This window comes from Miniopterus schreibersii (genome assembly GCF_964146895.1).
Source record: "Miniopterus schreibersii genome assembly, chromosome: 15".
Taxonomy (NCBI): Eukaryota; Metazoa; Chordata; class Mammalia; order Chiroptera; family Miniopteridae; genus Miniopterus; species Miniopterus schreibersii.
The window spans coordinates 46,851,667-46,867,806 of NC_138115.1; the positions used below are offsets into that span (position 1 = coordinate 46,851,667).

Genomic DNA, 16,140 nt, shown 5'->3' on the forward strand with positions numbered 1-16,140 from the left:
AAACACGAGCTACTACTACCCACCAAGAGAAAGACTGAAATTTAAAAAACAAATACCAAGTGTGGAGGACAATAGGAATCCCCTTATGTTGCCAGTTTGTGAAACACTTTAGAAAACTGTTTTTGCAAAACCTACTGTAAGACTAACAGACGTCTCCCGCATGTTTCAGCAATTCCACTCGCAGGTGTACATATGTACGTGTGCATCTGTGTGTGTGTGTGTCTGTTTCGGTATGTATCCCAAACAAATGAGGGGATGTGTCCCCAAAAAGACATGTACAAGAATGTTAACAGCAGCTTTATTCACAATAGGCAAGCTGACGCCCATCAACAGGAAAAGAGAAAAACTGAGATCTACTCCTAGACTGGGATACTATGAAGCAGTATTTTAAATTAATAAAGAAGTTACATAAACAACTACGTGGATAACTCTCACAGAAGTTATTCCAGGAAAGTAGCCAGACACAAAAGTGGATATATTTTGTTTCTTTTATATGAAGCACAGGAACAGAGGAAAGGAATCAAGGTGACAGGTAATACTGATCAGCTCTGGGCCTGGGCGGGCGCGGGGCTGGGAAGGGACCGCGAGGAGCTCTCTGCGGGGTCGCGGGTTCTCTACCTGGACGTATGTGCTGGTTTCACGTGTTCATGCGTACGTAAGAATCAACTAAGTTGAATGTTTAAAATTATTGTACTTTATTACTGCATGCTAACGCTCCATAGTAGTAAATTAAATACGTCAACAAATTAGAAGCTACTTTCACCCCCCATTTAAATGTTTTCCAAGTAAATCTCAGTATGTCTTGAATCCATGTAAGAATGCAACATGTTCCGATTCGTTTATAAGAACAGGCGATATTTTGGAAAAATGAAATTTTCCCAGACAAGCTGTTCACCAGCCTTTGTGCAGCTGGCGTGTGGCTGTGGAGCTGAGAATGATCTAGGAAGCCGTCGGTGGCACCTTCTCTGCACAGATCTGCGAGCGGCTACCGGCTGACTGTTCAGCCATCGCAGCCGTCAGAGCCAAGTTTCCGAGCTAAACCGAGGACAGTAAAAAGACAGGCCACAGACAGGGACAGCGCATTTGCAAAACACATCTGAGGAAGGACTGATATCCCAAGTATACAAAGATACTCAATTCAGCAATAAGAAAACAAACCACCCAATGAAAAAACGGGCAAAGGATCCGAACACCCTTTATCAACGGAGATGCACAGATGGCAGGCAAGCACGTGACAGGATGCTCCAGGTTCTGTGACACTTGGGAGCTGCAAATTAAAACAACCATGAGAGGCCACCCAAACTTGCCAGTAGGGTGCGAATCCAAAACCCTGACTGACAGCGCCAGGCACCGGCGAGGACCAGGCAGGAAACGCGGCCCGGCCACCTTGGAAGGCAGTGGGGCGCCTCTGACAAGCTAGACGCGGCACCGTCCAGTCCCCAACCGCGCCTCGGTGTTTACTCAGGTGAGCAGAAAACCTACGTCCACGTAGAAGCCGCCCGAGAATGTTTATAGCAGCTTTGTTCATAATGCTAACACCTGGAAGCAGCAGCCGAGATGTTTTCCAGCAAGTGGATAAACAAACTGTGGTAGTCCAATGAAATGTTAATGGGATATTTATGGTAAATACAATAGAATATTTATTGTTCTGCAATAAAAAGAAATGAGCTATCAAGCCACAAAAACAAACACACTTGGAAAACCTTAAATGCACATTGTAAGGGGAAAGAAGGCCAGGTGAAATGGCCACGCACTGTGTGATTCCAAATATATGACATCCTGGAAAAGGGAAAGCTACGGCGGTGTGAGAAACATCAGGGCCGGGGCTGGCGCTCGGTCCCTGCAGGCGGAGGAGCCAGCCGTGGCGAAGGCGGCAGGAGGCGGCTCAGGCGAGGCCCTCTGCAGCTCAGGGCCATCCCAGCCGCTTTCCAGCCGGACGCCCCCAGGACAGGTTTCTGCACCCCGTCGCCCTCGCTTTCATCATCGGTGCAATGAGGGGTTTGAATAAATAATTTTTAGTGATACTCCAACTCTAAACACTCTGTGATTCAAAAAAGGGTTACTGAATGAAATGGAAGGAAACGCAACCCAAGTCAGAACAACCGCCTCCGACAGGAAACGCAGTCTGGGCACGGTACAGGGAAAGAGGGCTGCTGGGCGGGAGGGAAGGCGAGCTACAGAGCTCAGGACGGCTCCGTCACGGTGCAAAACGTTAGCAGAGCGGGAGATAAGGGGCCTCGGGTTCATTCAGCTGTTTATAGCTAATATCCAAGAGACACCTAGAGAAAAAGGCTGGATAAAGCCCGAAGCTCGGTGCTTATGTCGACAGAAGGTCATTTCATCGTTTGACAACCACCCACAGACGTATCTGTAAATGGAAAGAGCTGATGCCTTACATTCTATTAAAAGCGTCAATGCCAGATCGTTGCTCTCTGAGGGCCCGTTTTTCAAAGTGTGCGAAATTCTGCCGGCTTTACAGTAAGATGCACATTAAACACACCTGACATCTGAGCGATCTCTTGGCATTTGACTAAAAGTCCAGGCCGTGGACCGCGGGATGGAGGGAACGCCTCACCCGTGAAGGCTGACGGTCAGCTTTGCTCCGTGCTCTGAGTGGGTTATTAAACTCCTCCATAAAGTTTTATTACTGCTCTGATCCCATTAAGAACTGTCCTCACTCCAAATGTCCCAGTGTTTGCTGAAGAAGCAGTGACTGCTGCAGGACCTGCTGCCCCACATTAGATTTCCTCTCTTCTCTAGAACTACGGATATAAAAGAGAAAGCACTGGAGACAGGACGCAGCCACTGAGAGTGCCACCTAAGGGAAAAGGGAAGAGCCAGGTGCTGGCTGTCTCTCTGCGAGGCTGTAACCGGCTGGATCCCACATTTGCACCCGGAGTTCCCAGTGTCAGCAGCCCCGACAGAAGGGAACGGAAGTAAGTGCAGGTTTCAGCACACTGGGAGAAAGCACTTACAGAGAAAACAATTTACATCTTAATAGCTTTCTCTCATTTCATTAACTCCTCTGCTTTTCAGCTTGCAGGCGGAGGGAATGTTTGCAAACATCTGCGAGTCTAAGAAAGAATCAGACTCTCTGGAGCTGAGAAGGGGCCCCCAGAGGCCACAGCCAACCTCCCGCCAGCCCTGGAATGACTGCTCTGTGGGGTCTCCCTTCAAGGTGGTGCCACCACAGTGCGGAGCTCCCCCCCACTCTGTCCAGAAGCTGACCTCCCCACACTCTTGGGATCTTTCTTATCTGGGACAGGAAGTGGACGCCCTGGCACTTTCACTAGACACGGGCCTGCCTTTTGGAGCAACTCACAGCACAAGAGAGAACACGCAGGGAGTCAGGGCCGGGAGCTCTGCTTGGTCACCTGGCCTACAAGCCAGACACTGCAGCGTCTCTGCAACTCGTGAGGAGAAGCAGTGTCTTTTTTCTTTTTTTTAAAAAAATATGTTTTTATTGATTTCAGAGAGAAGAAGGGAGAGAGCTAAAAATATTAATGATGAGAGTCATTGATCAGCTGCCTCCTGCACACCCCTGACTGGGGATCGAGCCCACAACCCGGGCATGTGCCCTGACCAGGAATCAAACCATGATCTCCTGGATCCTAGGTTGATGCTCAACCACTGAGCCACACCCAGCCAGGCCATTTCAACCATTTCTAAGTATACAACTCAGCGGCATTAAATACCTTATGTTTGTAGGCCATCGCCACCACTTCCAGACCATTTTCATGGCCCTAAACAGAATCTCTGTACCCATTAAATAGTATCCCCCCACTACACCTCTTCCCAGACCCTGGTAACCAGTATTCTATTTTCTGTCTCTACAAATATGTCTATTTGAGGTACAGTAAGTGACATGATATAATATGTGTCCCTTTGTGTTTGGTTTCTTTCATCTGGCAAAATATTTTCAAAGTTCATCCATGTTGTAGCATGAAACAGAAGTTTATTCCTTTTTATGGCTGAGTAATATTCCACTGAATGGACATACCACATTTTGTTATCCATTCATCCACTGACGTGCATATGGATCGTTTCCACCTTCGAATATTGTGAGCAGTGCTGCAGTAAACATTTGTAAGTATCTGTTTGAGCTCCTGTTTTCAATTCTTTGGGGCATATACTGAGGAGGGGAATTGCTGGATCATATGGTGATTCTATGTTTAACTTTTTGAAGAATCACCACACTGGTTTCCACGGCCACTAGACCATCTCACATTCCCACCAGCAATGCAAGAGGGTTCCAATTTCTCCACATACTCACCAACCCTTGCTGTTTCCCTTTTTTAAAAACAATCATCCTAACTGGTGTGAAGTGGATCTCATTACGGTTTTAAGGTGCATTTAATGATGGATAATGTTGTGCCTCTTTCCATGGGCTTATTGGTTATTTGTATATCTTTTTTAATAAAATGTCTATTCAAGTGCTTTGCCCATTTTTGAACAAGGATATCTGTCTTTCTGTTGTTGACTTGTAGTTCTTTATATATTCTGGAAATTGATCCCTTATCAGATAGTGACTTGCAAATACTTTTTTGCTCCTACCTGGGGTCTCCACTGTTCTACAGTTCCGCCCGCTGGATACAGAGGATTTCAACATCCAGGGGAATGACGAAGCCATGAAATGGGAGGAGATGGGTACCACATGGAGCAGAGCCATCCACTGGCCAGGAATGCCACAAATTCCACTATTATACAACTGATAAACTTCTGCATGTTAATCCACTGAAGTGTTGGCTCTTTCCACAAGCAGGCATCACAAACCTAACACAATCCTCTAACTGTTCAGTCCTCCTGACTCTGATCTGTAGGTTCATGATTTCCATCTCCCAGGTCTCTTCCCCATTACTGCCCCTTCTATAGGGTTCCGGGCCTTCCCTGACTAGACCCTCCTTTTCTCAACAACAGCATCATTTTGTTGAGACAGACTCACTTGTCTGCAGTTTCAAAGTCCCTCCCCTCCTTCTTTCCGTCACCGAGATCTCTTCCATCCTAACATCTCAGGCACCCTTGTTTCTTTGTAATTTCTTAAGAACAGTGGTTCTGAGTATAAACTTCCAGCTGTAAGATGAACAGGCCTGAGGATCTAATGTACAGCATGGTGATTACAGTTAATAACACTGTATCATACACTTGAAAGTTAAGAGTGGTACTTAAATGTCTTTACCACAAAAAAGAAATTGTAATTATATGACATGATATAATTTTGCAATAAATAAATGCATCAAATCGGCACATCGTACACCACAAATTTACACAATGCTGTCAATTATATCTCAGTAAAGCTGGGAAGAAAGAAAGGATCCCACAAATAAATAATTTTTTAGATGGCTCTGAGATCATACCTGTGGATTTTTTAAGAGTCTCATGCTCTACCGACTGAGCTAGCCGGGCGCGGCTTACCTGTGGATTTTTTAGTAACTTGTGCATTGTACCCTCTTTGGGGTGATACAGTTTAACTCATTTAAAGTGGCTGATACAGTCTCAATACCTTATCTTCATCTTCATTCCTAATGATTTGCTTACAGGGTCCCATGGGAGGACCACTTGGCTATTTTTAGTGCTTATTTTTAAATACTTATGCTAATATTATTAATTATTCATGGAAAATTTACATATGTTATCATTGAATCCTCAAAACAAACCTACGAAACTGGTATCATTATCCCAGAGAGATTAAGACCCAAAAGCACTTCATCGTATTGAGACTCAGAATTCAGATCCACCGATTTCAACTACATACCACCCCACTCATGTGCCAACTTCTCCAATTCTCCCCTAAATAATGAACTCACAACTCCCTTTCTGGAGCACAGCTTCAAAGTTCCTTCAGCGGCTCTCTGAGGTCTTTTTAGGAGGCACGGCTCATTCTGTGCTATTCCTCGACACCATTATAATTTCACACCTTCTGTTATGTGTCCCTCCTTCCTATTTTTAACATGTTTTAATCCGATCTAGTCAAAAAGCTTGTTAAATGCCTTCTTCTTTTCCCATATTGAAAAATCCTTTTTGGTGAGTGATGATATGGCTTTGATGCTTCAGAGGATTTCAGATATTAAGCAGCCTCCCCGAGCCCTGGTGAGAGGCACGTGGGCAGGGGAGTGACAACGCACGGGCCATTCCGTCTCGTGAAACAGTAAAGAAAAGGGGGCATTTCTATCTGTTTAACATGCAGTCCGCCGTATTTCAAAATTAAGGTTGGACAAAATGAAAGAAGCAAAAAATAAGATCACTGCTTCTAAGTTTGCAGCTCTGAAAAATCACTCTGCTACATCCAGGATGACAACCGGTGTGTCGGTCCCTGCCAGCAACTCTCACTGTGCCCCAGTGACAGGACTGCCCCTCAGACACCGCCAGAAGCTCCACACGTGAGCAAGTGGGTGAGACCAATGAAAAGTCACTCGGCAGCTCAAGTGTTGCTCATGTTGGTGGCCTCAGGAGAATCCAGCACTGACATCGTGCATGCATCAGGTTCTCAGTTATTACGTGTTGAGGGAAGAATGACAGGAAATGCATCGCTAGAGACGAGGCCAGAAGTCAGACAACAGGCGGGACACGCATTCAGAGGCTGAGGCTGTGGGCAGGGGGCAGAGGCGGGAGGCACTTATTCTGGAAACGGAACGTGAGCTCCACATCGGGAATCCACTGCCATTCATGCAGCCAGCACCCATTTACTGAGCAACTACTGTGCCAGGAACTCTGCGAGGGAGTCGCTAGTGAACGGGACGGCCCGGCCGGCGTGGCTCAGTGGTTGAACGCCGCCCCATGAACCAGGAGGTCACGGTCAGATGCCCAGCCCGGGCACATGCCCGGGTCGTGGGCTCCATCCCCATCAGGGGGCGTGCAGGAGGCAGCCGATCAATGACTCTCTCTCATCACTGATGCTTCTACCCCCCCCCATACTCTCTAAATATCAATAAAAACTTTTTTTTTTTAAGAAATGACTTACTTGAAGTCACTTGGATTTAGGGTCACTAATTACCTAGCAAAGGCTAATTAACACAGAGATTTATTTATTATGATATTTAGATTAAACCCTTAAGGGGAATTTTCCACTTTTTCTTCACACATCTTCATACCACTGTGAAGGCAGCAGCCCCTTTCTTAAGGTATTTATGTGTAACTTTCTGTTCATCTTGAGTTACATCACAGTTTAATAACTAAATTTTACAAATAACGTTGACTTGTGAAAACTTGAGAGTAGTCCGGAGGGCGTCTGAGTTACTGAACAACACGGGTTGGCAAACCATGGCCAGTGGGCTGGCATCCTAATTTTGCAAATAAAACCTCATTAAAATGAGGTCATGCCTATTCGCTGACGGGTTCTCCGTGGCCGCTTCCCTGGTATTGGTGGTGCCGGAGACCACCTGCCCTGGGAACCTAAGACAGTTCCTATCTGGTCCTTTCCGGGAAGCGATGGCCAACCCCTCCTGGGCAACACTATTTGGAATGGTGCTCAGACAAGTAAAAAACCTGTGGCTACCAAGTACACTTCAAAGCCCAAACTGCTCACAGAGTGATTTTCGGCTCTCTTGAGAGAACGCCGATTTAGGCAGGTTCATAATAAACCTAGTGAGAAATGGGCGTGTTGATTCTGACACACCGTACACCAGTGGAGACAAACATTTCTTTAAACGCCTCCTTGGCGGGATTTGCACGCTGCGTGTCGTGGAAATCCATTACTCTGACAGCTCTGCTGAGAAAACTGAAGCTGGAATTAATACCCATTACCGAAAGGTCGGTGCACAGGGACAAGCCAGCAGCCAGTTTTAAATGTTAATAACGCTGATATTTTTCAAATATAAACAAAAGGTCTATCTTTGTTTTATAATTCTTTCCCTGAATGACTCATTTAAAAATGAACACTGTGAAGCACAAAGCCTGAACTACATAATGCTGTTGCGTGCTGGTGATGTGTCAGTGAGACGTATTAGCACTTGTGAGTTGGTGGCAGGCCTACCGGGCGGCACACTCTGCGCTGAGGTCCTGGGTATATTATCTACCAATCTGCTGAGTCTAAGCACCATTGTCGCAGGTCCCATCACAAAGAGAAAGTGCTGCCAATTACACTGTCATGTGCTTTGTCACTCGGAGCTCCATCTTACACTCAAGGCAGGCGCTCTCTTGAGACTTACTTTGATATGGTTTTATTGCCTTTATACATACCAAAAAGGGAAGATATAAGTAAAATAAATTGGTTTAAAGATAAATAAAGTAAGCATCTTTACTCAAAAACTAAGAAAAAAAATGATACAACAAACTCAACAAAAGCCCAAGTAATGAATTAAGAGATAAAAGCAGAAATTAACTTTTTTTTAAAGTAGGACTAGTAAGTAAATCCCAAACGGGTCTAAGAAACTTAAACAACCATTATCTTAACTACTCATTAAAACACAAAACTGCGAATACATAAGAAATGGGAACAGGGAAATAATTTCTGAGACCAAGGTAATAACACAATTGTGAAAACCTATTTTGTCCAACTCTATGCCAATAGATTTGAATATGTGTACGCAATGAAACTTTCTAGGAAAACTCAATTTACTGAAACTGACTCTCTAAGAGATGGAAAAATGTAAAATGATTTATTATCTTTGGAGAAAGAGAGAAAGGTGTTAAAGAGCTACCACTGCTAATGTGCCTCCATGAAACCACCAGCCAGAGGGCATTCTGCTGCCCTGTTAAGGAATACATTGTTTCAGTGACTCTTCAATTCTTCCAGAACCATAGAAAGAGGAAAATGTTCCTTTTTAGCAATTAAGTTTTAACACTAAAATCTAGCAAAGAATGCATTCTATCACAAGAAAACAAGAAACAAAACTACAGACCAATCACACTTACAAATGGCAATGGAAAATCCTAGGGGAAACCATTAGCAAAGAACCTAAGTATCACAATTAAAGGCTGATAGAGCATGATTAAGTGTGGCTACTGACTCAAGGACTCGGATGGTTTAACATAACGTCATCTATTAAATCCAGTCCATTACATAAATAGATCCAAGGAAAAATCATTTGATTACTTCCATAGAAGCCAAAAGTAATTATTTATTCTTGCTTTCAAAAGATAAAATTAAAATAGATGAATGAGTACTTCCTTAATCAGGAAAAAAAAAAGATTCTCTATCCATGGAGAGGCAGGGCTTATATGGGAAATCTCTGTACCTCCCCCTTGGCTTTGTTTCAAACCTAAAAATACTCTTAAAAAATAAAGTCTTAAAAATCGTTTTAAATTGTAATACTGTAGTTATGTACAAGATGCAAAGCAAAGTCACCCTCGACCCACTCCATCTTATTTTACGAGGTGCTTTTGACCATATGTCTTTATTTTGACTGGCAGCAATGAGCCTAAATACCATGCTTACCCTTGCATTGTTTGGATTATCATTTTTAAGCAGAGCCTACTTACCTTGTGCCATGTAGGAAGTAAATTGATGCAGAGAAACTATCCCGATCTAACCACACTTCCCCTTTTTGCTGGTAATATTATTTATGGGTCCTTAAGCATCTATTTTGACTGATTGCCTTTAAACAGTACTTCTGGACTCCCTACTGTGTAAGACGAGGAAACTTACAAAGAGGAAAACACAACGGAGTCAAAGTGAACTCTAAGAAGCACTTACCTTGTTCGTAAAGCAGCTTCATGTTCGAATCTTTGCAGGCAACCAGGTTGTGCAGCAAAGCGATCACACTTTGCATGGTGTTTCCCAGAATGTTCTCCTGATGTGCCTGCAACAGATGAGTGTCATAACTATACAGAAACACAATTACATCATAGAGACAAATGAGCAAATGACCCCCAACCCTTCGTTCTTTGCCCAAGGTGCCACGATTGTCTGTGCACTTTAACGAAGCAGGTGCATCCCCAGTAAGGAGGTGATGCCCCATCGGTGGGTTAAGAGAGCCGGGAGGAGGCCTGAACCATTCCGAGCACCAGTGCTGCTGCACACAGTCCCCTGCCCTGAACTGAAGGACAACCACACAGTCCTCTGTGCTTAGACGGGTGACAAAGGAGTCAGAGGGACCGGAAACCAAGTAATTGGAACTTACAAGGCCACACCTGAAAGTCATTTTGAGATCATAAAACTACTTAAATATTTCTGCAGTTTCAAGAGCAAAAGGGTACTGATGCTTTCCTACTTAAGTCTTGCACACAGATGCTTGTGTTGGATGTGACGTACTACCTCACTATTTCAGTCTAATAAACTACACAGGAGACCCAAAGGAGTGAGCTTTGCTTTCTTCCAACACTTAACATCATTTAGCAGGGAGTAGCTGTGGTCCTAAAGAGACTGAAAAAAATAAATAAGCCTTCAGTCTCAATTTCTCATTTTAAAGATAAAAAAAAGAAATTTCTTTGTAATTTTTAAGAGACCTCAAAAATAACTTGCTTTAGTGTTGTTTCCATTTTCATTCCTCTGACTTTTTAAAAAAATTCAACATCTAACACAGATTATAATTAAAACGATATAATTTCAAAATAACATAAGAACAAAGAGAAAGTCTTTAAATTCTGGGATCAGGGTGAGGTAAGCCCGGAGCATAGCGGACCAAAAGAAAGGAGGGCCTAGCTCAGGTCTGTGCCAATGCAAGCACTCACTCTAGTCCTGGCCCTGGCCCTTGACCACTCCGTTAGCAACTAGTCCCATCCTAAAAAGTAACAGGTATATCCATTTAGTAGGCTCTGTCCGGGCCTTTTCCTATTCATTTTCTCACACACACACACACACACACAAGAGAGAGATGGTTTGCTCTATATTTCAACATGAGTTATATTTATTAATTCACTCAAATAATTAACAAATAGCTGTTATGAACCAGGCACTGTTCTAGGCACTTGAGATATATTAGTGAGCAAAATAAGGTTCCCTGTGCTCTCAGAAACAGACAACAAACAACAGGCATAATAAATAAGTGAACTGTATAATGTGTTAAAAGGTAACCAGTGCCAAGGCAAAAAAAGAAAAGAGTTCAGCAGGAAAGATGGAGAATTCGCAGGGGAGCTACAGGTAACCATGTGTGTGGTCAGGGCAGGGCGGGACTCACTGAGAAGGTGTCATTTGAACAGCAATTTTATTTACTTTTTAAATGCTGAAGCACCTTAGAATTCTTTATTTTTAATAAAATTATTTGGATTTAATTTTATATTTACCCAAGTTGCAAAACTAGTATAGAGTTTTTCCTTATACTTTCACCCAGCTTTTCCTAATGTTAACATCTTTAAATATATTTTGCAAAACATCTTCTCAGGAATCATTACCTTGACCCAATTTTATTTTCATTTCCTGGCAAAGGACCTAAAACGTGCAAGTTTTCACCCATATAATAAAATAACTCGCAGCATTCTCTGTACCTCCGAGAATCTCCGAGACTGCTCACCCCGCCCCACACTGCCTCCTCCCTCTCGCCGGTGGCCCGGACTCGCCAGGGCTTTGTCTTATTTCACTGTCTTTCAAGGAGCTGGCTTTCCGTTTTAATGGTCATCTATACTTTTGGCTTTGAGTTCCTCATTACAAACATATGCAAGTTTGCCGCTTCTCTCTCCTGGGAGGTCACCTCCCTGCCCACTTGTGATTGGGGATGACCAGGACGCTTGCTTTGGCCAATTAAAGGCCTTTGGGCAGAAGCTTTAAGGGACAGAAGCTTTAAGGGCCAGCGAGAGCCCTGTCACCCTGTCCTTTCTGCTCCAGTGACCAGTCATGCTCCAGGCGGTAGAGGCTCCAATAACCTAAGTCACGGAGTGAGGACATGCGGCAGAGCAGCCAGGAGTCCCTTGAGGGACACACGGGTTCCAAATCTGACAAAAATACCCACACTGCACCAGGTTCTGAAGCTGTCCTGTCAACCGACGTGCACCCCCCTCTGACGACAGCCGTGAGAGCTCTGCAGTCCTATCATCTGCGTCTTTGCTGATACAAGATGAGGGGTTTGCCTTCCAAATACCGACGCCTAAGAGTTTCTAACAGTCTTTAGAAACAGGCGCTTAGAAGTGGGCGTTGGTGTTTGCCTGTCCCACGGACGCGCTTACGAAGATTAATGTGGAAGCGGCGGTCTGCCACCGGCTTCATCTAACTGTTCTTACAGTTGGTTGGAAGGAAGGGTGATTAATAAGCGCCAGCATGACACGACATGCTACTCATGATAAAGTAACTAACCATACATGGGAGACCTATTCTTGTGAAGAAAAGCTAATAAATCTTTTCTTTCTGTCCCATTCAGTTAAATAACTCGTATCCCTCCTTGTTCAAAGACCGGTCTGTAAGCAAATACAGAGAGATCCCCGGCTCCTTCGATAGCCTTTAACGATTGAAACCTTTTCTATGATGCTCTTGGCAATATCTTTGGCTCATTGTGAAGCCAACACTTCTGTTTTCTTTCGTGCTCACAGGGTGAGTGCCACTTACTGATACAGGCATTTCCTTCTATACAAAAGCCAACTTTCCAAACCTCCATCACCCCTGAACCCTGAGGACCCAGGATCGTGCCCCAGCCCACTGGTTCTGAGAGCTCTGCAGAATGAAGGCCTCTGCCAGACCCCTGCCAAGTCTGCAGAGGGGCACAGGGGGAAGGCGCACCCCGGTTATCAAAGCCTCCACTCCGCTGATTACTGGGAGCACTCAGGTCCGAATACTTGACGCAGAGAAAAAACGGAACCATTACCCTGTAACCAGGCGGGAGATGTGGTTCCTTTTCTACTGTAGCCTCTGACAGTCACCAGGTGGGAGGGGAGGCAGGGGCTGGGTGGAAAAGGTGCAGGGATTAAGACATAAAAATTGCCAGCTATAAAAATAGTCATGGGGTGTAAAGCACAGCATAGGGAAGACAGTCAATAATACTGCGATAACTATACATGATGCCAGGTGGGTAAGAGACTTACCAGTGAGATTACTTTGTAAGGTATATAAATGTCTAGGAGCTTGTTGTGCACCTGAAAATTGCACTGGCACCTCATATTGTATGTCCACTGTCATTGAAATGTAAATTTAAAAAAAATTTTAAAACACTTATATTTTAGTTTGCTTGTTGCTGGTTTTTAAACCGTTCATAGACTGTGAACTTTGTTCAGAGTAAAGTGGGGCTTATAAAAGTTATACATCTACTGACTCTTCCCTCTGTGCTTCTTACGCGGTGTGGGGAAGGGAGACCACAGACCAGTCACTGCTCCTGCTCTAGGTGACACGGGGTTCCCTAGGGGAACGGAGACAGCCCCTGCTGTGGCCTGGACCCTAGTTCCCCAGATGGAACGCGACACACGCGGGAAGAGCAGTGGAGGTGGTGTCAATACGGATCAAGTCCAGTGCTATTAACGTCTATCAAATCGAGTCACTTCATTTCTCTTCGCAAACGTGGTAAGCTTTGTTCTTGCTGTTTCACCACCGCACTAGCCTAAGGGGTAAACTATGCTTTGAAAAACATCACCTCTACTTCTTAAAATCAGAGCAGAGGGTCCTATGAAGGGAGAAAGCGCGAGGGTGAATGTGTGGGGCAGGCGTTCTTCTTGGGCACGTGTGGAAAACTGACCTGGAGAGAGAGAAAAGGGAGACCACGGGCCAGAGCGGGAAGGAGGGTCCTCGTCAGATGCTCCTCTAGGACAGCCCCTCCCACTGAAGGTCTGCCCGAGTCCACAGTGAAAGGGCCACCACTGACGGCTACGTGAAATCCTGACACCCTTCTTTTAACCCTCGTGGCTCAATAATAAGGCAAGAATTCCACGCCACTGGTGCCCAACACATGCAAGGGAAGCGGCGTAAGCAGCGACGAAAGCAAGCGATGACCTTCCCCCGGGCGCTGGGGCGGGGGCAGGGGCAGGGCACCAGCTGCTTCGGTGCTGATCGGGGGCAGGCAGTGACGGGGCAGCCACGTGGGCCCAAGACAGGGCAAGACACGTGCTCCTAGGTGCCCCGGCCTGTACCCCAAGCGCCGACCTGTATCATCTCATTAATGTCCATGCAAACAGTGAAGTGGCTGCAGTTTTCCCCTTTTACAGACGGGGACACTAAGGTTAGCGAGGGGACGTGTTGTTTGGGAAACCTCCCCCAGCTCTTCAGGGGTGAAGCCGGGATTCGGTGGGTGGGACGGCAGGAGCCAGCGCCCCCAGCCACCTCGAAGCTCTGCCTGGTGACCACAGGGACTCAGCAGGAAAGAAGGGCGGGCAGTCAAGAGTCCCCACACCCCGGTGGCACACCCCAGGTGAACCACCACCGCCTGAGGGCCCACACGGTTCCTGGGAGGAGTTTAAAGCCACCCACAGCAGGGAGTGGAGAGGAGAGAAGAGCAACGCCGTCAGGAGGCTGCTACGGTCATGCCCCCCTCCCTCCTTTCCTGCCACCACGTGCCCTGCCCTGTGCCACCACCACTGGGACCTCCTGGCTTCACACGAGTCCTTGACACATAGGGTGGGGCAAAAGTAGGTTTACAGCTGTGCGTATGCGAAACAGACTTTATTCTTGTATCACTACTAATTACTGTATTATTTTCCACAGGGAAAACTGAACCCACTGTTGCCCACTCCTGTGTACCTCACTGCCGTAAGACACACAGCCCAGGAAGGGAGAGGGACCATTAGGCAACTGCAGGGGAGGGAAGAATGAGGGTACTGCCCCAAAGAATGAACAGACACCCTAGAGCCGCCACGAGAGGCCACATCACTCAGACACTGAGCTGAGCGCCACACTGGCCGATGGGTGGGAGAGGAGGCCGAGCTCGTGGGAGAAGGCATCCCTGCATCCCACAAGGCCACAGAAGGCCATCTTAATGCCCTGTAAGATTACAATGAAAACATTTAACTCCTCCATCCCAGGCCATCGATGAGCACATCTGACCTAATTTGTGTGCCTGACGCCACAGTGCATGGACATTTAATAAACAGAGCCCTTGAGGGTTCTAATAAAACACAGCACTTGCCAGCAGAGATAATTAGAATTGAAGCGGCAAAAATCTAGTGTTTGGCAACCTAGATGAAACAACTTCATTAAAATGTGCAGCAGCTTCCGCAAATGAAAGGCAGGCGAGCGCTGGACCCTGAAGAATCAGCCTTCTCAAGACTAATTGCTTCCGTGCGAAAGAGAACGGCTCTGAAATACCAAGGGCACAGCAAGGAAACGCGACCAAAAAATGATCGGCCCCCCAAAGGAGCTTCACTGTAAACAGCACTGCACTTTATTCCAGTATCAGGGGATGTGAACAGTACCAAGAGACTTCAGAGGACACGTCAGGCAGAGGTCCGAACGGTCGAGGCAGGAAGTGCCTCCAACGATCAGACCTAACAGGGAACCACGGCCACTCTCTTCTGCCTCTGCTGTGGCCAGAATTCAGAAGACAACCCAGTGTAAGGAGGTAAGAAACCACTGAGAATGAAAACCGGAAGCCTGCACAAGTTATTATTAGTGACCCGTTCCAGCTGGCACAGAGGGCGGGTCTGGGCCAACTGGTGCCATGTGCCCATCAGCATGCAACACCCACGGCAGTGGGTGTGGACGCCCTTCTGGCAGGTGAGCTGTGCCGCATGGCTTTCCCAGCCCTGTCCTGTCTCATTACTCAGGCTGTGAGCAGGAAGCCTCCATGCTCTTGGCTCCCGACAGGACACTGTGCCTCAGGGCAGGTGCCATGGGCCAGAGCCAGCGCTGCTCCAGGGAGAGCCTAGCAAAGGAGCCAAGGCCAAGCTGCCAGGACCAGTGTCCCTGGCGATGGACTGTGCCCCTGTGCTGTGCCTGCCTGGAGGCTAAAAGACTGGCCAGTCTGCTCTGCGCGCTCCACCTGAGCAAATTATAGGCCCGAAGTAGGGGGATAAATGAGAAAACACAAATGTGTGTGCAGACGCACTCCTGGCTTCCCCTTGCATATCCCTGCCACTCTCCAAAAGGAAAACAATCCTCGTCATCTCACAAAAATAACGCCTCGGCCAACTATTATTCACTCCTAGAAATTCAGGCCAGATGCTGTTTGCTGAAGCTGGAGGCCACGGGGAGGCTGCCCATCTCATGGTGGGGTTTCCGTCACCTTTGTGGGCCCGCCTCCATCACAGCACCTCCCGCGTGTGCTGTGGCTGTTGGTTCACCCATTCCTCGCCTGGTGCTGAGCCCCTTGAGGGCAGAACTGGTGCCTAGGTACAGTGCCTGGTCCACGTGGCTTC

General features: G+C 46.4%; 1 protein-coding gene across 3 annotated transcripts in view; it reads right to left on the reverse strand.

Annotated features, from left to right (window-relative positions):
- Positions 1-16,140, reverse strand: part of ULK4 (unc-51 like kinase 4) — a 179,928-nt gene that overhangs the window by 61,937 nt on the left and 101,851 nt on the right. For all 3 annotated transcript variants that reach the window (XM_081159736.1, XM_081159735.1, XM_081159734.1), the window contains exon 32: positions 9,632-9,737. In XM_081159736.1, coding sequence (XP_081015862.1) covers positions 9,632-9,737 — 106 coding nt within the window. The remainder of the gene's footprint in view (positions 1-9,631; positions 9,738-16,140) is intronic.